General features: G+C 40.4%; 1 protein-coding gene and 1 pseudogene across 1 annotated transcript in view; both read left to right on the plus strand.

The window, feature by feature from the left end:
- The window catches only part of AGBL4 (AGBL carboxypeptidase 4), a 1,423,919-nt gene that overhangs the window by 938,067 nt on the left and 460,746 nt on the right, over positions 1–25,106 (plus strand). The window contains exon 5 of the mRNA XM_064589176.1: positions 1,460–1,676. Within this exon, the coding sequence (XP_064445246.1) occupies positions 1,460–1,676 (217 nt within the window). The remainder of the gene's footprint in view (positions 1–1,459; positions 1,677–25,106) is intronic.
- LOC123859632 (mitochondrial carrier homolog 2-like) lies at positions 9,858–10,844 on the plus strand (annotated as a pseudogene).

A 25,106-nucleotide genomic window follows, 5' to 3' on the forward strand; every position in this document is an offset into this window, starting at 1 on the left:
CAAAGCAAAAGAAACAGTCAACAAAACCAAAAGACAACCGACAGAATGGGAGAAGATATTTGCAAATGACATATCAGATAAAGGGCTAGTATCCAAAATCTATAAAGAACTGATCAAACTCAACACCCAAAGAACAAAGAATCCAATCAAGAAATGGGCAGAAGGCATGAACAGACATTTTCCCAAAGAAGACATCCAAATGGCCAACAGACACATGAAAAAGTGCTCAATATCGCTCGGCATCAGGGAAATCCAAATCAAAACCTCAATGAGATACCACCTCACACCAGTCAGAATGGCTAAAATTAACAAGTCAGGAAACGACAGATGTTGGCGGGGATGCGGAGAAAGGGGAACCCTCCTACACTGTTGGTGGGAATGCAAGCTGGTGCAGCCACTCTGGAAAACAGTATGGAGGTTCCTCAAAAAGTGGAAAATAGAGCTACCCTATGATCCAGCAATTGCACTACTGGGTATTTACCCCCAAAATACAAAAGTAGGGATCCGAAAGGGTACGTGCACCCCGATGTTTATAGCAGCAATGTCCACAATAGCCAAACTGTGGAAAGAGCCAAGATGTCCATCGGCAGATGAATGGTTAAAGAAGATGTGGTATATATATACAATGGAATATTATGCAGCCATCAAAAGGAATGAGATCTTGCCATTTGCAACGACGTGGATGGAAATGGAGGGTATTATGTTGAGCGAAATAAGTCAAACAGAGAAAGACATGTATCATATGATCTCACTGACATGAGAAATTCTTAATCGCAGGAAACAAACTGAGGGTTGCTGGAGTGGGGGGTGGGGTGGGAGGAATGGGATGACTGGGTGATAGACACTGGGGAGGGTATGTGCTCTGGTAAGCGCTGTGAATTGTGCAAGACTGTTGAATCTCAGATCTGTACCTCTGAAACAAATAATGCAATATATGTTAAGAAAAAAAAAAAAGAAGAAGAAGAAGGTAGCGGGAGGGGAAGAATGAAGCGGGGAAAATCGGAGGGGTAGACGAACCATGAGAGATGATGGACTCTGAAAAACAAACAGGGTTCTAGAGGGGAGGGGGGTGGGAGGATGGGTTAGCCTGGTGGTGGGTATTAAGGAGGGCACATTCTGCATGGAGCACTGGGTGTTATGCACAAACAATGAATCATGGAACACTTCATCTAAAACTAATGATGTAATGTATGGGGATTAACATAAGAATAAAAAAAAAGAAAAAAAAAGAGTAAACAATGACTAAAATCTTTGTTCAACTTTGCATTTTCCAAACAGCTGATAAAGGGCAGGACTGGAATTTGAACAAAGTGCTGCCAAATTCTGGTCTCTTTTTGACCATAGATGGTATGGTTCTTGTTCCCAGGCACCACGTGGAGTTCTTGATGTTATAGTTATTACCTTTTGAAGCTTGAATGATTGTCCGATATGCCCACATTTTTTTGTTTGTATCTTTCAGGCAAAGGCTGCCACCTAAAAATGTTTACTACTACCGGTGCCCGGACCATAGGAAGAATTATGTGATGTCCTTTGCATTTTGTTTTGACCGAGAAGAAGATATTTACCAGTTTGCTTACTGCTACCCATATACATACACACGCTTTCAGCATTACCTTGACAGCCTGCAAAAGAGAAACATGGATTACTTCTTTCGGGAGCAGCTGGGTCAGAGCGTGGTAAGGCCTACTCAGAAATAGGCAGCCTTGGGGGAGGAGCTTAGTAATGAGTTTTTATAGAATGCAAACAATGGATATTGATGCTTTGTATATGCTCTGGAACTTTTAAGTATAATTATTTTTATTGTGCTATTCTTTGCCTCTGTGGCCAAGAGGAAGTCACAGAATAAGATATGAGACAGATGCTTGTCCTTCTGAATTGAAGCTGATAATGCTCTCTAACAAAATACAAAAACTCTGCTGAGAAAAGAAGGAGGCTCCTACCAGGTGTTACAGGCCTGTTAAAGGCATGAAAGCATTTTATGAGTGTGAGCCTCTGAGATAAAAAATACATTTGTCTTTTAATGAATTCAACTTGCCTGCAGTGCAGGTTAGCAAGTGGTGTGCAGTTTGGTTGTGCTGCCCACAATGTGTTCTGTCTCTGCCATCCATCAGTTCCCAACACTTCTTCCCTCCCAGGTTTAGTTCTCTGGGTCTGGAGATTTCAGTCTTACATTCTGAATTATTTCCTATTGCTGGCATAACAAATTGCCATGAACTTGGTGGCTTACAACAACACAAATTATTATCTTACTGTTCAGGAGAAGTCTGAAATTGGGTTAAAATCAAGGTATCAGCAGGTCTGCCTTCCTTTTGAAGGTTCCAGGAGAGAATTCATTTCCCTGTTCTTTCCAGCTTCTAGAGGCTGTTTGCATTTCTTAGCTTGTAGTTCCCTTCCATCTTCAAAGCCAGCAATGGCTGGTTGAGTCTTTCTCACGCTGCATCACTCTGACACTGGATCTCCTGCCTCCCTCTTTTACTTATAAGGACCCTTGTGATTATGTTGGGCTCATCCAGACTATCCAAGATAATATCTCTATCTAGAGATCTTTAACTTAATCACTTTGGTAAAGTCACTTTTGTCATATAAAGTAATATATTCATAGTTTTCTGGGATTAGAACATAGACATTTTGGGAAAGGGGTGCATTATTCTGCCTACTATTATTCTCTGTGGTCAGTGATACTTCAATTACTTGTAATGAATAAGCAGGTGACAAATTGTTTTTATGTTTCATTCTTTTTTATTTAAACTTCTGTGTTTAAGTTTATTTTTACATTTTTTTAAAATTTTTAAAATTTTATTATGTTATGTTAGTCACCACACAATACATCATTAGTTTTTGATGTGGTGATCCACGACCCATTGTTTTCATATAACACCTAGTGCTCCATGCAGTACATGCCCTCCTTAATACCCATCTCGGGGCTAACACATCCCCCGTCTCCCCTCCCCTCTAAAACCCTGTTTGTTTCTCAGAGTCCATAGTTTCTCATGGTTATCTCTCCCTCCGATTTCCCCCGCTTCATTTTTCCATTCCTTCTCCTAATGTCCTCCATGCTATTCCTTATGTTCCACAAATAAGTGAAACCATATGATAATTGACTTTCTCTGCTTGACTTATTTCACTTAGCATAATCTCCTCCAGTCCCATCCATGTTGATGCAAGAGTTGGGTATTCATCCTTTCTGATGGCTGAGTAATATTCCATTGTATATATGGACCACATTTTCATCCATTCATCTGTTGAAGGGTATCTTGGCTCTTTCCACAGTTAGGCTATTGTGGACATTGCTGCTATGAACACTGGGGTGCATATAGCCCTTCTTTTCACTACATTTGTGTCTTTGGGGTAAATACACAGGAGTGCAATTGCTGGGTCATAGGGTAGCTCTATTTTTAATTTTTTGAGGCACCTCCACACTGTTTTCCAAAGTGGCTGTACCAACTTGCATTCCCACCAACAGTGTAAGAGGGTTCCCCTTTCTCCACAACCTCTCCAACATTTGTTGTTTCTTGCCTTGTCAATTTTTGCCATTCTAACTGGTGTAAGGTGGTATCTCAGTGTGGTTTTGATTTGAATTTCCCTGATGGCTAATGATGATGAACATTTTTTCATGTGTTTGTTAGGCATTTGTATGTCTTCTCCAGAGAAGTGTCTTTTCATGTCTTCTGCCCATTTTTTGACTTATTTGTTTTTTGGGTGTTGAGTTTGAGAAGTTCTTTATAGATCTTGGATACCAGCCCTTTATCTGTAGTGTCATTTGCAAATATATTTCATTCTTTAAGAATTGTGGATTGTGCCCCTAAAATAGGCATATTGAGTACTTTAAAGATCCTAAGTGAGGATACTGGTGGAATTGGCAGAAAATACTATACTCGAGGTTCTGATATGTGTTGGTGGAAAAATGGATTCTGCCCAGTGACTGTGAGTTCCACCTAGAAGGGAGTCCCACTTCTAAATAAAAGTTTTCAAGAGTAGGCTGTTTAAAAGACATAGAGTCTGGTCCAGGATACCCCCAAAAAGGAGAGAAATAAAGAGGGATTGTTTATGGCTCAGGTACCTGAGAGTCAAATCTGATCTCAAAAGCTAGTGGTCATGATGATATTCTTATAGTCTGAGATTCTCTATGCACTTAGATTTTGCTAAACCGTCTTCCCAACAGTGCTTCTGATGGGTGCATGGGTGTCTGGTGCCTATATATTTCGAACTGAGAATTGGGGCACATGGTGTATCAGTCAGCATGCTAGCAGGAAACAGGTGGCAGCCTCATATTAGGATAATTCGAGGAGGGCTTAATAAATGGGCTATTTACAAGGTGTGGGCAGTGTGTAGGGAAACCACAGGGTATAGTGCATTTCCCTGGGGTTAATAACAGTTCAAAGGGTGTGAAGGGAAGGAGTGGTTACCAGAACCCAATAGTAAAGAGTCATATAGTGGGCCACCTTGAGTGGAACATTGAGTGACCTTCAGATAAGGAACAAAGTTAGCCTGAGATGACCCCACAAAGAGGGAGGTGAGAAAAATAAGTACATAGAAATATAGTAAATACAAAGAAAAATAAATACATAGAACTCATTCTCCTACTTCCCTCTGATTTCCTGCTAGGGGTCCTTATTGACCAGCCCAACCAGAAGTCAGAGGACAAGAGATCCCATTGATGTAATCCATACAGATAAGCCACCCTGGTCAGAGAAAATGGAGAAAAGCAGAGAGTGAATGTAGCAAGACAAATAGAACATATTAAGCACATATAGATTGATCAACAATTTATTACTGGAAACAGTGAGATTATCTGAGATAAGACTGCCAGAGAAATTCTGAGATGAGTGTTTGCCAGACATATGAATTGTGATATGAGTTAAGACAGTGATAAGTTCATTCAATACTTGTGACTCTTAATTTTAAGGGCAGGATTTGTATATTTCATTCCTGTGTCCACCCAAGCCCTTTCTTAGATTTATGCCGAACAGAATGGAGGTACATACTGAATGGCTATTACATAGATTATTGAATGAGTGGAAGAAAGAATCCAGTGTGAATCCAGGGTGGAATTCTACCATCACATCTGTGTTTTAGGCAGCAGGATGAAGAAGATATGGAGAGAAAAAAGAAGATGCAGTTACATAGCATTTTCTCTTCTATCCCATTTCATAGAACTCATACCCACCCTTCTCTAAAGTAAGGATGAGACATGAAGTCTTCGTTCTGGGTGACCATGTTTCCAGCTAAAAATTGGCAGTCCTGTAGATACATAGGAGAACTGATATTGAAGGACAGCCTGATACCTCTGCCACAGGAAGCCTAAATTTCGTTTTCAACTTTAATACCGAATTACTCATATGACCTTGAATGTTACTTACCCTTTCTGGAGAAAAGTTTTTCATCTATAAGATGAAAAAGTTAGACTTGAATAGTGTTTTCCAATTATTCTTTGAGGAACTCCTTGGGGAGAAAAAGAGAAACAAGTTGAGACCCTTGTCCTACTTCAGACTTTATGAGGGGCACTGAGGGATATAAAACAAATCTTGGTGTTCTTCCAGAAATGTATTCTATACCTGAGGAAATAAGACCTATTCAAACAGAAATAATATTTTTAAAGTATATAATTAAGGATCTCACGAGTTGTTTATAGAGAGTTAATGGTCAGACTAACCATCAGGGAGAAGATAAGTCTTTAAGCTGAGTCTTATAAGATGGGTAGGAATACGAAATACAGAGTTGGGGAGAAGTCAGTCCAGACAGCAGGATATAGCTAGAGTCATTGCATGGTGACAGTTGGTTAGAAGTCTGGTTTGATTAGAATAGGGAATCTTCCTACTAAAAGATTGGGATAAATAGGAATATCAGGGCCAAATTCTAGAAAGCTTTAATTGTCATATTAAGGAATTGGGGGGGGACACAGATGTGGGGTCAAGTACTTTATGCATATTATCTTGCTTATTTCTCACAATAGTTTTATGGAGTAGGCAAAATTATCCCAGTTTGGGGATAAATAATCTAAGTCTAAAAAGATAAGTTACTTACTTAAAGCTATATGGCTAGTTCATGTCAGAGACAAAGTTTAAACCCATGGCTTCTACCACCACATCCTGGCATTTTGATGGATCACTGACATTTTCTACATTGGACCAATTGAGAGCCTCAGTAGATTTTTGGGAAAGGGATTACCTTATCCAAAGCAGCATCTTAAGAAATTAAAGTTAGTGGAAGTGCAGCATATACCTGGGCTGGCCAAACTAATTTAGGGAAACTCTATGGGTTGGACCTCAAAGCAGATGCCAGAGACTTTAAGGCTTTCTGGCATACCTTTGCAGACAGGACAATTCTTCATTACCAGGGTGTTTGGTATGGCTCATGTCTGAAGGCACCACTATAATTAGTTAATCCTTATTCCAATTTGGAGGGAGGATAATTATAAGTGGGAAGGCTAAACATGCCAACATCCAGATCTCAGGGAAAGTAGGCAGAAAGCAAGATTTTGAGTAGTGCTGGAACTATTAATCACCATGTCCATAGCTGCTATTGCTACTAATTATGTCATCTGAAGTGGCATCTTATTTTGTTATTCACTACTGACCCCATCTAACCTCACCAAACAAAATCCCTTTGAATATGCATCAATGCTGCAATCTGACATTTAAGATAAATATATCATGGAAAAGATCTTTTTTGTTCCTGTTGTCTTAATTGTTCTTATTCTTGTCTTTATTGAGGTATAATTAATATACCATATAATTCATCCATTATAAGGGTACAGTTCTGTGAATTTTAGTAAATTTGTAGTTTTACACTATCACCACAATCCAGTTTTAGAACATTTCCATCATCCCACAGGTACGGGGAACACAAAGTTTGGGCAATTTTCAAGTCTGCCCTGGCTTTTACTTTCCCTTCTGTGTTGTGTTTACCATGAGCATTTGTGCAGCTTCAAGGTTGTTCAAGAGTGTATGACTGCCTTGAGCCTTCTCAGGTCTCTACTGAGCCTGCACCCAGTCTCAGCCAGGAATATGTTTGTCCCAGCTATGCAACTGCAGGCCCTCCTTACTTGCCAACCTCTGTGATGAATGTTTCCACAGACAATACTTCCAGGTGTGGGCACTGCCCACTTTTCCAAATTGAGTCCTTTGACCATGACAGAGAAACTTCCAATCCTCCTTAGAGTATGGCCTAACCTAACAGACCCCTACATTCACCAAGCTTGGGGGAAGATGGAACAACCACAGCACATCACAGATTCCCATTCTTATTACCCAAAGTTCAGCAGTTTTTTAAGCATAACAGTTTTGAGATTGTTGTATATCTTTGGTCAATTTCCAAAACACTGAAATGATTGTGTCAGTTTTGTCCAGCTTTATGTTTGTTTTTTAGAAATAGGATTTACCAATACACTCTTTCCAACATAGCCAGAAGTAGATTTTAATTGACAAATATTAGTTTTTAAATCATATAACCCTTGTACTGTCAGGCACAGTAACTATGGTATTATTTTCATACATCATTGGACTAATTAGATGAACACCTAACTCTGCGTGTATGTGTGTGTGTGTTTGTGTGTGTGTGTTTTGAAAGGATTAGATGGAAAGCCATTCCTGTACTTAGGGATACTTGCCAAAAGGAAGTGTCTAACAAAGAAAATAATCGGATAGTGTATTTTAGGGAATCACTAGAAAATCATTTATATGGGAAAAATATTGTCTGGGTTCTGACACTGGCTAGCTCTGTGACTTTGGGAAAAGCACAGCACTTCTCTTTGGGCTTTAGAAAGTCAGGCCAGATTATTTAAAAGCATCCTTTCCAATTCCAACATAAATTATGGTTCAAACGTTCATGATATCCTGATTGTATGTTCTGAGTCAGACATCAGCCTGCTGTAATGTTGCCTCTTAATCTGCTCTTTATTTTATAATACTGGTAGTTAATTGAGTGCTTAGTATGTGCTAGGCCCAATGTTGTGATCTTCATACACATTATGTCACTCAATCCTCACAACAGCCTTATTATGTGATTCATACTGTTATTGAATGCCTAACATTGAACAAGCATGGTTCAGGTTCTAGGGATATAGCAGTGAAAACCAGGTAGAAATCCATGTCCTCATAGGGCTTATATTCTAGTAGCAAGAGACAGACAATATTCTATAAATTAAATCAGGAAAGGGGATGAGTTTTGGGGTGAAGGATTCACTTAGAAGAATTTAAGCTCTGAGATATATCAGTATTACCTTCTTCCATTTGCATTTTTAAAAACTGAGACACAATGAGATGAAGTAATTTGTCTATACCATAAAGTTGGAACTTGAAGCCAAACCTTTGTAGAAGCAAAAAAATGGACTCTAAAGCAGTCCTGGCTAGGGAAATATTTTATTCACCTATATATATTCATTTACCAAATTCTTACAAAGCCATTCTTCAATCCTGTAAATATCTGATGAGTACCTTCTGCCTGACAGGCTCTATACTGGGTGTTGCAGACAGAAAGATGAATACCAAACACACCTTGTCCCTGAGAAATATTCAATGTAGTGGGCAACACAGATGTAAAAACTAATAATGGCAATGATGGTAAGAGACTTGATATAATAGAAGTAGTGGGCAGAGAAGGGGCACAAGGGAGGAAACAAATCCTTAAGTCGAAGACATCTTGAACTGAGAATCAAAATATGGATACAGAGGCTGAGACACATGATGAGTCCTGACAGTTTTGTGTGGTTCCAGATCACAAGAGAACAGGATCAGCCTAAGAAGAACAGAAGGAGTAGTGATGGAGAAAGAAGGAGAGGTAGGTGGAGGCTGACCCACGAGTGCCTTGAATGCCAACCTAAAGAATTCGGACTTTATCCTGAGGGCAGTGAAGAACCAGGCAGGAAGGATCATGATCATTGTGTCACTTAACTCTTCCATCTCCAGGCTGCACCTGCTGGTGACAGCAGATCTAGAAGTCAGGTTAACTCCTGCCTGTCTTTCCAGTTGGCTTTTTTTTCCCCTATAGACAGAGATAATTGTTAGCCAGAAGTACCTAAAGGAAGATTACCACCACAACACCATATATAAAAATGAGAATGCCATAGAAATGCCTAGAAAAGCTGGTCTCTCTGATCTTAACAACTCACACAGTCTCTAGAGTTGGCAGACTATAGGGGTCACATTCAAATTTAGCAAATATATTAGGATCCTATCTCCTATGGGCAAGGACCTAAATTGTATAGACCAATATTTTCTCTTAACATTCCAGAAATACAACTTTTCAGCCTCTGCTCACACATTTCTTGAGGCAGCCTGAGCCCCATATCCAAGAGAAAAAAGTTCCACCATTCCCAGAAAGAGCCACCTCCCTGTAACCTCTTTCCTTGACTCTAGCTCCACCCTCTGGGTCTACTTTGCATGTACTTGCTTCTATAGCCCTGGGACATGTCTGTGAAGACAGCAAGCCAGTGACCACACCCCCCTCATGAGTCCTCTCCAGGCTAGTCCTTTCCTTCCTCCTCTGCCCCCATAATTCTACATTTCTGCAAATTCTGTGGTTTCTAAACTTTGTGCCTTCTTTATTGTTCTCTGGACATAATCTAGGTTGTTAACTTCCTTTATAAAATATCAGAACTGAATGTAAAACTTTATAGGCAATATAAGCCTCCTACAGCAGAATAGGATTATTGTCTCTCTTGCTCTGAATGCTAAATCTCTAGAAATGTAACAAGAGTTTATATTAGCTTCTTTTAGCAGTGAAGTCTTCCTGTAGTTGATTTTTGTTGTTCATTAAATAAGGCTATTTTAATTCCTCTGATTTTTTTAAATGGACCTTTTATTTTTAAATAATTTTAGATTTAGAAAAAAACAAGTTGACTACCTGTGGGTGCCATCATGGCAGACACAGCCAGTCAGGTGCTCCTGGGCTCCGGTCTCACTGTTGTGTCCCAGCTACTCATGTACATGAAAGTGCTCATCCAGGTGGAATATAAGCCTCTTCCTCCAACAATAGGACAAAATATTTTGGGGCAACAATTATGTTAGCTTCCTGGTCTGTTTTGTTATGCTTAGCAGTTTGTGAGCATTGATGGGAAGCATGGGTTGTTCATAGTCTTAACTCCAAGACTGTGTTCAGGAGTCCTTGGAACTGGTCCATGGTAATGCTTTACAGCTTTACCAGTAGTGTGAAAAGGTTGAGGAAATAGGACCTGGAAATGTACAGAAAGAAGTCACATCTTCCTTCAACCAAGTTATCAAAGAGAAAAATCGAGAGACAATGGCTTGTTCTGCTGCTACCCTCATCACACATCCTTTCCACGTGATCACTCTGAGATCTATGGTACAATTCACTGGCAGAGAATCCAAGTACTGTGGACTTTGTGACTCTATCTTAACCATGTATCAGAAAGAGGGCATCCTAGGATTTTTGTGGGTCTTATTCCTCACCTTCTAGGGGACATCATTTCTTTGTGGCTCTGAAACTCACCAGCCTACCTTGACAATCCCTATGCACTGGACAGTGGGGTTTTCACCATGTATGAAATGAGAGTTATTCCCAAGCTGTCATAGGATTTTTTGCCAATATGTTGACCTACACCTTTGTGCTTATCTCTAATCTTATGGCTGTCAACAACTGTGGGCTTGCTGGTGGATCCCCTCCTTACTCCCCAATATATACTTCTTGGATAGATTGCTGGTGTATGCTACAAAAAGAGAGAAATATGAGCTGAGGAAATAGTTTGTTTTTCCAAAAGTTCCCCTTTGGGAAGACTTATTGTTGTGACCTGAGAATGTTAATTTGAAGATGTGGGGCAGGGACAGTGACATTACTATTGTCCCAGATGCACAGAATTGTGGGAGAGAATGTTGCTTTCTATATAGTGTGGCATACTTTTTAAATAATCATTTAATCTTGAGAAAATGGAAAAAAATTGAAAGGATAACTTCACCCAGTTTCCTCTAATGTTAAAATCATACACAACCATGGAGCATTTGTCAAAACAAATAAATTAACATTGATACATTATTATTCACTAAACTACAAAATTATATTCAGATTTCATCAGTTTTTCCACCGATGTTCTTTTTCTGTCCCAGGATCCAATCCAGGATACCACATTAGCCTATAAATTTTACAAGTATAATTGTGACCCCTTACAGTTGTCCTACTATTGGTTTTAATCCTTTGTTCTAACTTGCTGTGATCATTTTGATTCTTGGATTCTCCTATCTGTACTATCAGTGTCTTCACTAAGATTTTTTAAAAATATATACTTTTTAAGCATTAATTTTTTTTTAAAGATTTTATTTATTTATTTATTAGAGAGCGAGCGAGAGAGAAACAGCATGAGAGAGGAGAGGGTCAGAGGGAGAAGCAGGCTCCCCGCTGAGCCAGGAGCCCGATGTGGGACTCGATCCCGGGACCCTGGGATCATGACCTGAGCCGAAGGTAGTCACTTAACCAACTGAGCCACCCAGGCACCGCAAGCATTAATTTAAATATATAAGTGTTTAGCAGGATTGAGACCTGAGACCAAGGACAGAGATCCATGCATATTACCAGAGACTTCTCTGGAATGCCTAGATTGGCATTTTTTAAAATCAATTCTATATCAGTTCCTGAGTTTGATTATGCTACTAACTGCAGTAGCATAAGTCATCTAAGTGAACAAGGTTTTACCTGCCTCCAAGTCAACTCAGTTAAATTCAATTTAGTTTAGGAGCAAAGTGGGCAAGTGTAAGGAGATTGGAAAAATTTAAGATTTGGAACCTGGCAGCTTCTACAACAGTCCTTATGTGGATTTGTGAAGAAAAGCCAAGATCTCAGAAAGTAGCTAGACGGAACTGATGGACCTGTAGACAGGCAAATTAGAGGACAGAAGACAGTAACACAGAAAAGAAACTAGAGAGGGCCAGCACCATTCTTATCAGCAGGGTAACTTCAAAATAAAGTAGCTCCTTTCCATTCTTTCTATTCCTTCCCCATTGTCCTTTCTTCCCCTTTGAAGTAAAACATCATGGAATTGCAGCTGGCAACATGACCAAACAAATGTATGAAAAATAATTACATCTTTTTGGCTGGGTTTTATATTGAGTAATTGTTTGAAGTTAGTAATCTCAATTATCATTCCCTAATCCACCTCTCAGGAGAGTTCTGTGGACCCCCATCTGCACCAAACCTTGTCCTGATCAGACAATCTAAATTAAACAAGCTCAGTAGTTTTGGCTCCCTTCCAGCAGGCCACTTCACAAGTCACTACTCTCTTGGCATTGTTTTTGCTATTCCCTCCAAAAAGAGTCTCAATTAATTGGAGGCAGATCTATCCTCCCAGCATCTGGTGAGGGACTTCCAACTTACCCAACTGCTACAGGTAGCTCATCCATTCCAAACCTCAGCCCTGGGTGAGCAAGGGCCTGGAGAGGAAATGCTGGAATTGTGACCCTGGGTTCTCCACTGCTAGAACAAGGAGGCACATGTCTAATTTACTCATGCTGCAGAGACTGACCCAGATTACCATACACCTGCTCCAGATCTGGGTTTTCTAGTCCAGTGAATGTATCACCATCACTCCAGTTACCCATGCCAGAAACCTGTCCTATTTAACTTCTTTTTATTCACTCCTTGCATACTATCTGTTACCAAGTATGATTGAGGCTATAACTCAATATCCTTAGACTCTATCCCTTCTTTATCTCTGCTGCCAGTGCCCTAGTTCAAACTATATCAACATCTCTCAGGGAATTACAACAGCTTCTTTAGCCACAGGTACATGATGTGAGGTGAAAAGGCCTCTAGGCTCTCTCTCTCTTCTGCTCACCTAACTACGTCAGCATTATAGTGGCTGCCATAAAGTCCCATCCTTTCTCCTAACCTTGTGTTCCCCTCACTGCCTCATTGATCCTCTGGTACCTGCCTTACCAAGAGACAGTAGACTTTTCACTGAACACTACTCAGCTAGCTTGGCAGATGGCATCCTTGGTGCTAACAGATTGCTATTTTTAGGCCATTTTTTCCTCTTCCTTTTATAAAAAGACATGTTTTGAGCCTTATGCCATCAATCTATATAACCCTCTGCCATTCCTTATTGCTGTCATCTGCTGACTTCTTGGACAGTTCCCTCAATCATGGAGAGCTTTGGTCCATAATTGTCTTTTCTGCTACTCTGCTGCCACCATATTGAATAATTTGAGTATCCATGAAAATGACTCACTGAACACCCCGTCCTCTCAGTGGGTTAAGATAAAATAACAAATTCTTAACTTGGTCTACAAGATCCTGCATAATCTGGCCTCTGCCTGCTTTTTCAGCCTGTCTCATATCCCTGTCATTTTGCTCTCTCTGCTCTACCCACACTGGCCTCCCTACAGTTCTTTCTTTCAGCCATGGATTTTCTCTCCAACTTGTATACAGACTGGCCTATGTACCTGGAATGTTCCTTCTTGATGGCCCTTTGCTTAGCTACTCTCTATTCTCCTTTCAGGATCCAATTTGAACATCACTTCCTCCTCGAATTCTTCCCTGATATACTATTCCCCAGACTAGTTTGAGAGCCTCTGTTACATGAGTCCATAATATACTGTTTCCCCTTTAAAACACTTGTCACTCTTTTGATTACTCATTCTCTATCTATTTTCCTCCATTCATGGTTTAGGGAATATTTTTGTATTTAGGGTATGTATAAGAGTGGGGGCAGGTGGAGAAGGCATGCTGTTACAGCCAAAATTCTTTCTGGTACCACTTGGTATGGTCATACTTTGTCACTTTCTCTGAAGCCATATTTCCATTTTGTGGAAGGTATATCAGATATATAGCAATCAGAAGGTAGATAACATTAGGACACAAGGTCATTTCTTTTATGTGAGTCAGAGAATGTCAAAGCCAACAAGAACCTTAAGTTCTTCAAGTTCTGGGATTTAAAACCATGTTATCTATATCGCTGAGGAGGGATTTAGGCTATGAACATGCCTAAAGGCATGCCATTGAGGAGGGAGGAAAAAGAGGGACTTCTGTGAAGGCAGGGCTTTGGCCTCTCTTATACTCCCTGCTGTGCACACCATGCATGCCAGGCCCTATTCACTGGCCTTCCTCATAGACTTAGTTTAAAGAAAGGACTCAGCTGTTAACAGTGTTTGCAAACTTCTCTCTCTTCCTGCAGCTGGAAACTTTGGGGCCCAGAGAGGGGAGGGAACTTTCCTGAGTCATCCAGTGAGTTAGTGGGACAGTGCTAGCTGGAAGCCCAGCTGCTAACACCTCAATTGTCCATTGTAGCCCACTGCCTCTCACTCCCAAATCTGTCTGCAAAGTTTTCTTATTTGTCTATTCTTTCTGCAAACATTAACTAAATACCTACAAGGCAGTGAGAATAAAATTAGATGCCTAAATCAGTAGTGTGAGCTGTATGGTTTAGAATCCTGACTCTGCCACTCATTAACTATGTAACCTTAGGCCAATTATTTAACCTCTCTTCCCTCACAGATTAGTGTCCCCCACCCCGCCACCGCTTCAAAAAATATCCATAGAAACTCCCTCTCCAGTTATAATTTAAGTAGGAAGATGATCAGGGCTAGAGCCATATTGTGGTTTTAATTTTGGTTCTGCCACTTATATCTTTGACATGTCAAATAACCTCTTTAAGCCTCATCTGCTAACTAGGCACTGTGATTTAGCTTTAGGTTATTGTCATGACAAGACACTTCTAGTAGATATTAGATAACAGATGTGAAAGTGCTTCCTGAATTGTTTGTAAATATTTGGATATAATGCATTTGCAATACTGATTTCCCTAAGCAGACTCTAAGCTCCCTGAAGGTATACAATTTGTCATATAAAAATGAGAACAGCTAACATTTAGAGTATTTACTCCATGTCAAGTACTATTCCTAGCTGCTTTATTATCATTTAATCAGCTTCAGCAACTTTATGAAGCAGGTACTACTATTTTGCACATGAGGAAACAGACATAGGGAGGTTAAGTAACTTTTTCAAGAGTATACTACTCATAAGTGGTAATACCTGTTTAGAAGAAATCAAGATATAGGTTATTGGTGGAGGGTGGGAAGGGAACTATAGGAACATGGACAAGATCTTAAGAACTGTATAGGTGAGGTAATATTTGAGCTCCTTTCACCCATTAAGTCCTCTAAGATAGAGCTCAAATATTACCTCTTTTATACAAAAAGGAAAAGGGGTGAGGGGAGGAATAAAACCCATCTGTCAACTCGTTCTGATGTTATCTCTTGGCCATTCCCAAAGGGCAGAGGTATCACAAAGATAGTGGTTGGAAACAGAAAGACAGGCATGGCGGCTGACTTCTTACAGGCTCTTAGGGAAAACAAAATAGAATTAGCTGCAAATCATTATTATCTATTTTCTAACAAAAATGTCCTGCTACAGGGAGACTTGATAAATGAACCGGACATTTTCCTAGAATCCTATTAGTAGCATTCTGCTTGTCTCTGTAGGATTGTTAACAGACATGGGGAAAGGAGGGATGAAAAACATCAAGTGCTACCTGCCAGGACCTCCTTGTGGTTCACCATTCTCCCAGTGAGGCTGCTGCTGCCATTTCTTTTCTTCTAACACTACACTGCTGATCTCTGGTTCCTCCTTTTCCTGCTTCCTTATTCTCTTTTTTGTTGGAAAAAAAAATTCTTTAAGTGTGGATTTATCTGTAAGAAGTAACACTATGAATTTCTTTAGGAAATTTATAGGAGTATATCTTTGTGATCTTGGGTTAGTCAATGACTTCTTAGATATGACACCAAAAGCAGAAACAGCAAAATACAAATTGGACTTTGTTAAAATTAAAAACTTTTATACTGCAAATGATACCATCAAGAAAGTGAGAAGACAAGTTACAGAATGTGAGAAAATACTTTCAAATCATGTATCTGAAAAGAAACTTTATCAAGAACATATAAAGAGCTCCTACAATTCAATAAAAAGACAAAAAAAAATTTTTAAATCCATAGTTTAAGAATGGGCACTGGATCTAAATAGGCATTTCTCCAAAGAAGTTAAAAAATGACCAATAAGCACATAAAAGGATACTCAACATAAAAAAAAAAAATACTTAACATCATTAGCCATCAGGGAAATGCAAATTAAAGCCACAGTGAAGTATCACATCTCAACCTCTGGATAATAAAGGAAGGACAGGGGCACCTGGGTGGCTCAGTCGGTTGAATGTCTGCCTTACGCTCAGGTCATGATCCCAGGGTCCTGGGATCAAGTCCCGCATAGGGCTCCCTGCTCAGTGGGAAGTCTGCTTCTCCCTTTACCCCTTACCCCTCCCCCCTGCTCATGCACTCATGCATGCTTTCCCTCTCTCAAAAATAAAATAAATAAAATCTTTCAAAAAATAAAAGAAGGACAGTAACAAGTGTTGGGGAAAATATGGGGAAACTGAGACCCTCATATATTGCTGGTGGGAATAGAAAATGGTGCATCTGCTTTGGAAAACATTTGTTAGTTCCTCAAAATGTTAAGCTTAGAATTACCCTATGGCCCAGCAATTCAACTCCTAGGTATACATTTAAGAGAATTAAAAATGTATGATCACACAAATTCCATAAAAAGGAATAAAGTACCGATGCCTGCTATGACATGGATTGTATTCCTCTTTGTGGCTGTACAGTTGCTGGGTTCACAGTAAGTTCTCAAGAAATTTTTGTTGAATACATATATTGGTTCATATCTCTCTTAAAAGGAGAAACTGTGGGAAATGTTCAAATTCCCTGTTTGCCTTCCCAAAGAGATATCATTTCAGAAAAAGGAACATAAAAATCCTACCTTGTTTTCTCTATTGTGCCTTCTATTGGATTAATTTATTAAATGTTGTATTCCTTTTTTCCTAAATTATTTAACTTCATCTTCCAGTATCATTTGATTTCTCTGGCTTATTTACCATAGTTTGGCATTAAAAGACAATTATTTGCTGAGAAAAGAATAGAGGTATTCTCTTCTCCAAATTGTATTTTATAGGAAAGGCATTTTCCAGCATATTTCCTACATTAAAGTGGCTAATAATAAGATATTAATATGCACTGCAGCTACTTGAATCAGCCTCCTCTTTTTCATTCAATAATATTCATACATATTTAAGAGTTTCTTAACTTTGTCTAACTAGGTCAGCAGAGTATTATCCAATCTTGATATTATTTGTCCAAGCTGCCATTTTACAGGAGTTGGGAGGGAAGACAGATGGCTGGGAGTTTCCATCTCTTTCTCCCATTAATGATGCCTGTGAGTGGCTGAAGTCATGAAAGTTTAGACCTACAAAGGCCCTGAAAGATTTGTCTTCTAACACCTTCCTTGCCCAGCTAAGGAAGTGAAGAAATCTATGGTATCTAGGTGTATGACCTTGGTTTCCTGATTAGGAATCTCATGTTGTTTGCCTGTCATCAAAGAGGACCACTTTTAGTCATGTTATTTACCATTTTCTCCCCATACAACACATGTCAGGCTGTTTTTATGTCATGTAATCATTTCATCTTCAGGACTAACAACAGGTTGCCGTTATTATTATCTTACCTAGGTGAAGAAACTAGGGCTTATCTCACATAGCTAGTAAGTGGTAGAACTAGGATTTGTACCCAGGTCTGTCTGACTTCAAAATGTATGCTCTTATTCTGCATGGGTCCTTTCACTGACTACTCTTTGTTATTATGAGCACCTAATAAGATCATGGAAGTGCTCACAAACAATGAATCATGGAACACTACATCAAAAACTAATGATGTAATGTATGGTGATTAACATAGCAATAAAAAAATTAAAAAAGAAAAAGATCATGGAAGTGCTCACATGGCAGTGAAGAGGGCTTTATCTTCTTGAGTCTCCAGGGTTCTTTCTCAGGACAAAGTTGCCTCTAAGGCCTCTATTTTGCCTCCTTCCTGGCTTGCATCCTGGCCTCGCCTGCCTCCATCTTCTCTGTGACTGTGTTCCTACCCTTGTTCTTCTGGGCTTCCTTCCTTTAGCCTACTTGGGGAGGCTGATTCAGTCCTTCCAGCTTCTCCACATCTTTGCCCCACAAAACAAGGCCATATGTCCTTTTCTATTTTAAGGTTCTCTGTTACACCTGCAGGCACAGAGTTGGGGAAGAAGGTAGCAGATTAACCTAAAGCAAAGATGAGACAACTCTCCAGATTTCCTTGGTGTTAGTTCTTGCTCTGGGTTCCTGTTTCTCCATAATTATCCCTGAGTGGGTGAAGCTCATTTCGCTGCCCTTCCTTCAGGCCCACCCTTCCTTAGGTCTAGGAAGACCTCCTTCTCCAGGATCCTTCCTCTGTGCAGTCTGACGGCCTAAATGTGTTCAGGAAGAATGATAGGTATGTTTCCATCTCTGAGGTCTTCCTCAATACTGGAGCCTCCCATATAATGGGGCTTCTGCCTTGTCCAGCTCTGCTCTACCCAAGAGTGATCCTTTCTGGTTATTTCCTCTCAGAACTCTTGAAGTCCAGCGTGCACAGATGACCTGTTGAAGGTGCCACAGAGATGACCCCTGTCCTAGGACAGGGAATGCAGCTAAGTTTCCATGGAGTCAAGTATAGGCCTGAGGGTTGGTAATTTTGTGTAAATGTATCTACATTTTCTTTGAAGCCTCGGAAGTGCTGTGCCTATGGAGGGCATTTTTATTAATGCCATTGTTGATGATGATAGTAATAACAATAGCCACAGGAGTAACAATAAGCATGCCACTCTCTCACATGGAAAAAAAATGTAAAAGTTTTGGAGTCAGACAGATCAGTGTTTGAATTTCAGCTTCACCACTAATTCATTACCAAATTTAGCAAATTATTTCACATTCTTCTGCCTATTTCTTTATCTGCACATTTGGAATAATAACCCTTAATTGTCAAGGTATTTATCAGGAGTAATATAAACCAAAGCTAACACTTATTGAGCACTTATATGTGCCACACACAGTGCAACCTAAGCTTTTGGTGTGTAAATAGCTTGTTAACTCTCACAACACCTTTTGAGACCTGTAACTCTGACCATTTTACAGATTAGGAAACTGAAGCACAGAGAGTTTAATTAACTAGTTTAAAATCACACAGCTAGTAAGTGGTAGAGTTGGGACTTGGCATCTAAACCTAAGCAATTTGTCTCAAAAGTCTGTTATTTAAAAAGATGAGGTTTATAAAGCAGTTTCCATATTGCCTGGCACAGATTCGTTTCTCAATTGGTAACTATAATTTAACAGCATATTGCATTTCTAAAGACGTACACAAATGCAAAGTGGTTTTTTTTAATATTTTATTTATTTATTTATTTGACAGAGAGAGAGCACAAGCGGGGGAGGGGAGGGGGAGGGAGAGGCAGGCTCCCCACTGAGCAGGGAGCTCGATGTGGGTCCTGGATCATGACCTGAGCTGAAGGCAGATGCTTAACCATCTGAGCCACCCAGGTGCCCCCAAAGTGTTTGTTTTTATATCTTTAAGACTTTGTCTCTTTCTCATCACTTAGTAAAGAATGCCTAAAAAGCTATGTCTACAGGAGAAGGGAGTGAGTTTTGGTTATTTACCTGGTACTTTGATCAAGGTAGACAACCACATTTGACAATCTTGGCTCCAGTTGGTTTATTTTAGGAGACCTAAATTATTCACTTGGAATGTCTACACTGATTACATTGACCAGAGAAAAAAATGTCAGCACAGCTTCCCACTTGTGCTGACTGTGGGTCAGGCTGGTCTCAGAGAAGTAGCTTTCCTTGGGGTGGGGCCTCCTTACACAAATGTCAATGTGGCAGGGAAGTAGAGGTAAGAAGGGGGACATGTTATTGTCCTCAACGTACATGCTATTCTTTTTTTTTTAATTTAATTTTGTTTTATTATGTTATGTTAATCACCATACATTACATCATTAGTTTTTGATGTAGTGTTCCATGATTCATTGTTTGCGTATAACACCCAGTGATCCATTCAGTACGCGCCCTCTTTAATACCCATCACCAGGCTAACCCATCCCCTCACCCCCCTCCCCTCTAGAACTCTCAGAACATGGATGCAAAAATTCTCACCAAAATGCTAGCAATAGGATCCAACGGTACATTAAAAAGATTATTCACCACGACCAAGTGGGATTTATCCCTGGGCTGCAAGGTTGGTTCAACATCCGCAAATCAATCAGTGTGATACAATACATTAATAAAAGAAAGAACAAGAACCATATAATCCTCTCAATAGATGCAGGAGAAGCATTTGACAAAGTACAGCATCCTTTCTTGATCAAAACTCTTCAGCATATAGGGATAGAGGGTACATACCTCAATATCATAAAAGCCATCTATGAAAAACCCACAGCGAATATCATTCTCAATGGGGAAAAACTGAGAGCTTTCCCCCTAAGGTCAGGAACACGGCAGGGATGACCACTCTCACCACTGCTATTCAACATAGTACTAGAAGTCCTAGCCACAGCAATCAGACAACAAAAAGAAATAAAAGGCATCCGAATCGGCAAAGAAGAAGTCAAACTCTCACTCTTTGCAGATGATATGATACTTTATGTGGAAAACCCAAAAGACTCCACCCCAAAACTGCTAGAACTCATCCAGGAATTCAGTAAAGTGGCAGGATATAAAATCAATGCACAGAAGTCAGTGGCATTCCTATACACCAACAACAAGACAGAAGAAAGAGAAATTAAGGAGTCGATCCCATTTACAATTGCACCCAAAACCATAAGATAACTAGGAATAAATCTAACCAAAGAGGCAAAGAATCTGTACTCAGAAAATGATAAAATCCTCATGAAAGAAATTGAGGAAGACACAAAGAAATGGAAAAACGTTCCATGCTGATGGATTGGAAGAACAAATATTGTGAAGAGGTCAATGCTACCTAGAGCAATCTACACATTCAATGCAATCCCTATCGAAATACCATCAACTTTTTTCAAAGAAATGGAACAAAGAATCCTAAAATTTGTTTGGAACCAGAAAAGACCCCGAATAGCCAGAGGAATGTTGAAAAAGAAAAGCAAAGCTGGTGGCATCACAATTCTGGACTTCAAGCTCTATTACAAAGCTGTCATCATCAAGACAGTATGGTACTGGCACAAAAACAGACACATAGATTAATGGAACAGAATAGAGAGCCCAGAAATAGACCCTCAACTCTATGGTCAACTAATCTTCGACGAAGCAGGAAAGAATGTCCAATGGAAAAAAGACAGTCTCTTCAACAAATGGTGTTGGGAAAATTGGACAGCCACATGCTGAGAAACAAACATACATGCTATCCTGAAACACCTAACAACCTCTTCAGGACAGAAAATGCCCTCATGTGGCATATAATCAGTCTTTCATCCAAGAGCAGAGCCTTTCCACAACATCCAATGAGTGACTCTCCAGACTCTGCAGGCACCTCTTAAAGGCATGGGGAGCTCACTACCTCCCATAGCAGCCTATTCCAACCTGGGACAGTTCATATTTTTTATTCTTCTGTCATGGAGCCAGTGAAGTAGTCATTGGTAGAGTTTTGAAGGTACATGATCAAGAGACCTAGGAGGCACACAGAGAAAGTAGAATGGAAGGAAAAGTCTAGTTTGTTTTCTTTTCTTTCTGGTTGTAGTGGGATTGTCAATGTAGGAGTTTAAGCAAAAAAGTGACAGGTCAAATTTACTTATTAAGTGTACTTGGGCTGCTGTGTGAAGGATGGATTAGAAGGCAGATCGCATTATTAGGAAGTGTTCTAAGAAATAAGACAGTATTAAGAAAGATGAAAAAGAGCTGATAAATTCAAGAAATATCTAAGAGTTAAAATTCATAAAACCTGTGACTAAATTAAATGTTATAAGTGAGGGAGAGAGAAGAGTCTGGCTTCTTTGAGCTGGTGAATTATAGAGCCACCACACTGGGGAAGAAGGGGGATCCTGAGGAATATGTTAAGTTCAGCCAGGATATTCAGTAGCCAGTAATGTTTGGCAAACTCACATATATTTCTAAAGTGGTTCAGTCATGTCAGGAAAAACTTCTAAGCAAGTAGCTGGTACTTGAAGTTAGGTGGGTGATGACTTACTGCTTCTCTTCTCCTCACTCCATCACCACTATCTGGGGCCTAGAAGCATGCTCTAGTCTCTAGGAGAAGAGAGGGTGAGGGTCTGAGGTGGGGCTTGCCAGGTTTAGGTTGAGACTGACCTTGCATTCCAAGAAAGGCATGTGGCCAGCTCTGAGTCCGGTGGTGTAAGGATCTGAGGCGCACCTCAAGGGTGTGATCCGGCTTATAGCAACAAGATCCCACATGTAGGAAAGATAAAGCTGCTTCTGTACTCCCTGCCTTGACAGGATTGACCCAGAAACTGAGCATGGCTAACCTTCAAGGTGGAGACTGCAGTGCCTGCAGAATCAGAGTTGCGGCTGGGTCAGCCAGGGGCTAAGAACTTTTGTCGCTTCCCACTGCTACCTGGTAACTCCATCCTAGACTTTCTACTTACCTGGTGGGCTCCTCAGCTTGTCATGTGGGAAAAGACAAGGCCTATGATACTAGTGGAGGAGAATGAAAGAATGAGTAGAACTAAGCAAGCAGAGCTTCCTGTACATTGTCTTCTCAGAATCCCCAGTTCCTAAATCCTTACTTTTGGGGGGCCCTTAAACACCTGTGGCCTGTGGTGACTAAAAGCATTATTTGCAGTTTCCCCAGGATAATTTCTCAATTTTCTGCTCCACTTCCTCTCTAGAAGTTGTTGTGTATCTATCTGATCCATTCATCTTTTCTTTAAATTCATTCACTCCATATGGTATTAAGCACCAACCATGCCAGAGGTAGCAGTTGTGAGCATGATACACATGGTCTCTTCCCTTCTGGAGTCTGAAGTATAGTAGTATGGTAGAGGGCCAGAGTGGATGACTAATGCTGGAGGGATCCATTAGGGTTTTTCTGGAGGCAGATAGAGGTAGGGTAGAGATAGATAGGGACTTTGCATCCATTGAAGGCCTAATGTAAGCCAGGGGCTTTAAATGATTTACCACTTAAACTCCCAATTCTCCATGAGGTAATGTTATCCTGTGTTAAAAAGAGGAAACTGAGGTTCAGAGAAATATTAATTTCTAATACTACATAGCTACTGACCACTGATATAACTTGGGCTTGTCTAAGGCCAAGTGATTCTCCCACTGTGTCATACCACTCTTCTAAAAGTCATCCAAGAAACTCAAAGTTAATAAGCGCTTAAGGGATGCTTGAATTCCCCAACACTAAATGTCAAATGTGGTATATGCATATACATATGTGCATTTTTCTGGAAGAGGATTTGTAATTTCCACCAGATTTCCAAAGGTGGCTATGACCTGGTATAGATTAAGAACCACTATCTTATACCCCATTCTAGACTTCTTCCTCTTATGTCTACCTGCAGGTGACTGTCATTGAACAGCCAGTGTAGTATATTGGAAAGCCATGGAACTGTCACACAGGAGTTCTTGACACCAGCCCCAGCCATGCCACTAACTCACAGTGTGGCCTTCTGCAAGTGTCTTCTTCACACTGAGCCTCACCTGCCGGGACTCTGTGAGCCATGTGTGGGCTTGAGGACAGTGTTTCCCAGCTAGACTGCAAAGCACATTGCAGGCGTCAGGCACTTGGCAGACTCCAAGTGGCAGTGTGCAGAGTGACAGGCGTTGAGACTGGTGGTGGCAGCTGAGGAGGCAGATTCCTGCTGTCAGGGCTTACTGAGGGGCCTGCTTGCCCAATCCCTATAGATCATGAATAATTCTATCAGATCCTGAATCCTTGGGTGGGCGGCCTTCAAGGGCACCTCCTCCAACCTTCCAGCCAATAGGAGTCAGAAGATAGGCCCCTTGGTGCTGAGTCCATCACCTGTATCTTTAATGTGAATATGGCCCCAGCTGGAAGGTGCTTTCTCCCTTTTTTTTCTCCATTTTGTCAAAATGCCTAGCTCTCGAGTGACTGAATCAGTACTAAATATTTAATGCATTAAGTCAGCCTTCCCAGGGCCTTTGATCTGAAACTTCTTAAAAACATCTTAAAAGCCCTTCAGAAACTGGTTAGTATTTCATTACAGTCACTTAAAATAGATTTATTTTATCAAAACATCCTGTCAGAAACCCTGAAGGCAGGATGACTAACCCCCAGTGATTCTGACAGGATTGCCTCCCCACATTAGGTGCCCAGAGTCTCTGGACAGCCTCACCCACATGCTGAGGGGTGCAGCTGTCACCAGCATCCCTTGATGGCTCCAGAGCTTCAAGCAGAGGAGGTGGCCAGGCTTGTCAGAAGCCTGGGGAGGCTACATCAACAACACCCCCATGAAGGGAATGAACATTTATTGAGAGTCTGCCACAAGCCAGGCCCTTACCTGGGGTTCTCGCTTGTTGAATCTATGGAATCTTTGCAACAGTTCTGTGAGGTCTTTCTGTTCTACCGATTAGGAAACTGAGGTTCAGAGGTATGTGTGACTTGCTCAAGGTCATAGAGTAGAATTAAGATAGCAACCCAGGTCTAGCTCAAAAGCCTATGCTTTGTTTTGTTTTGTTTTTCCACTGAGATTGGACCTTTCACTGGTAACTCTCAGTTGTTTGTTTCTTTATAAAGAAAAAATAAATGAAAATAGCATCTTATAAAATTATACAACTACTACATGCTAACATAGAAAAGGATAAGGAAGAAATTAAAAATCACCTGAAATCCTACCATCTAGATAACTATTTGTAGTCATCTCTTGAATGTTGATTGTATTAATTAATTGATATTTTGCCACATTCTGATAGTTTCTTTATTAGCCACTCAATTCAGCTTTCTTAATCCCCTACCATTTCCTCAGCTTTAGATAGGGGAGAAATTGGGGGCTGGGGCATGTGTGCCACAATCCTTTTTTCACTGCCAACCTGAGGGGATGAAATCAATTCCCAGAAAACTCCAACACAGTGAAGGGCTAAAGTAGGCCCCAGAGTGGGGCAGGAGGTTCTGTCCTTCCCTAGCCACTGGCTAATTGGATGATCTAAGGAAAGCACTTTGGTGAAAGAAATAGTTCCTGTCCTCCTAGACTCACAGCTAGTGTTAAGATCAGTGAAATAATGAGGTAGAAATAACAAACTAGAGAGTATTGTGCTGTTGAAGGGAAATAGTAGAAACAGAAACACTATGAGAAGTAGGGTGCCTCCACACCACTGAGTAGAG

Source organism: Mirounga angustirostris, unplaced genomic scaffold (assembly GCF_029215605.1).
Source record: "Mirounga angustirostris isolate CCGP_5_RB_7025 unplaced genomic scaffold, mMirAng1.0.hap1 SCAF_4, whole genome shotgun sequence".
Taxonomy (NCBI): Eukaryota; Metazoa; Chordata; class Mammalia; order Carnivora; family Phocidae; genus Mirounga; species Mirounga angustirostris.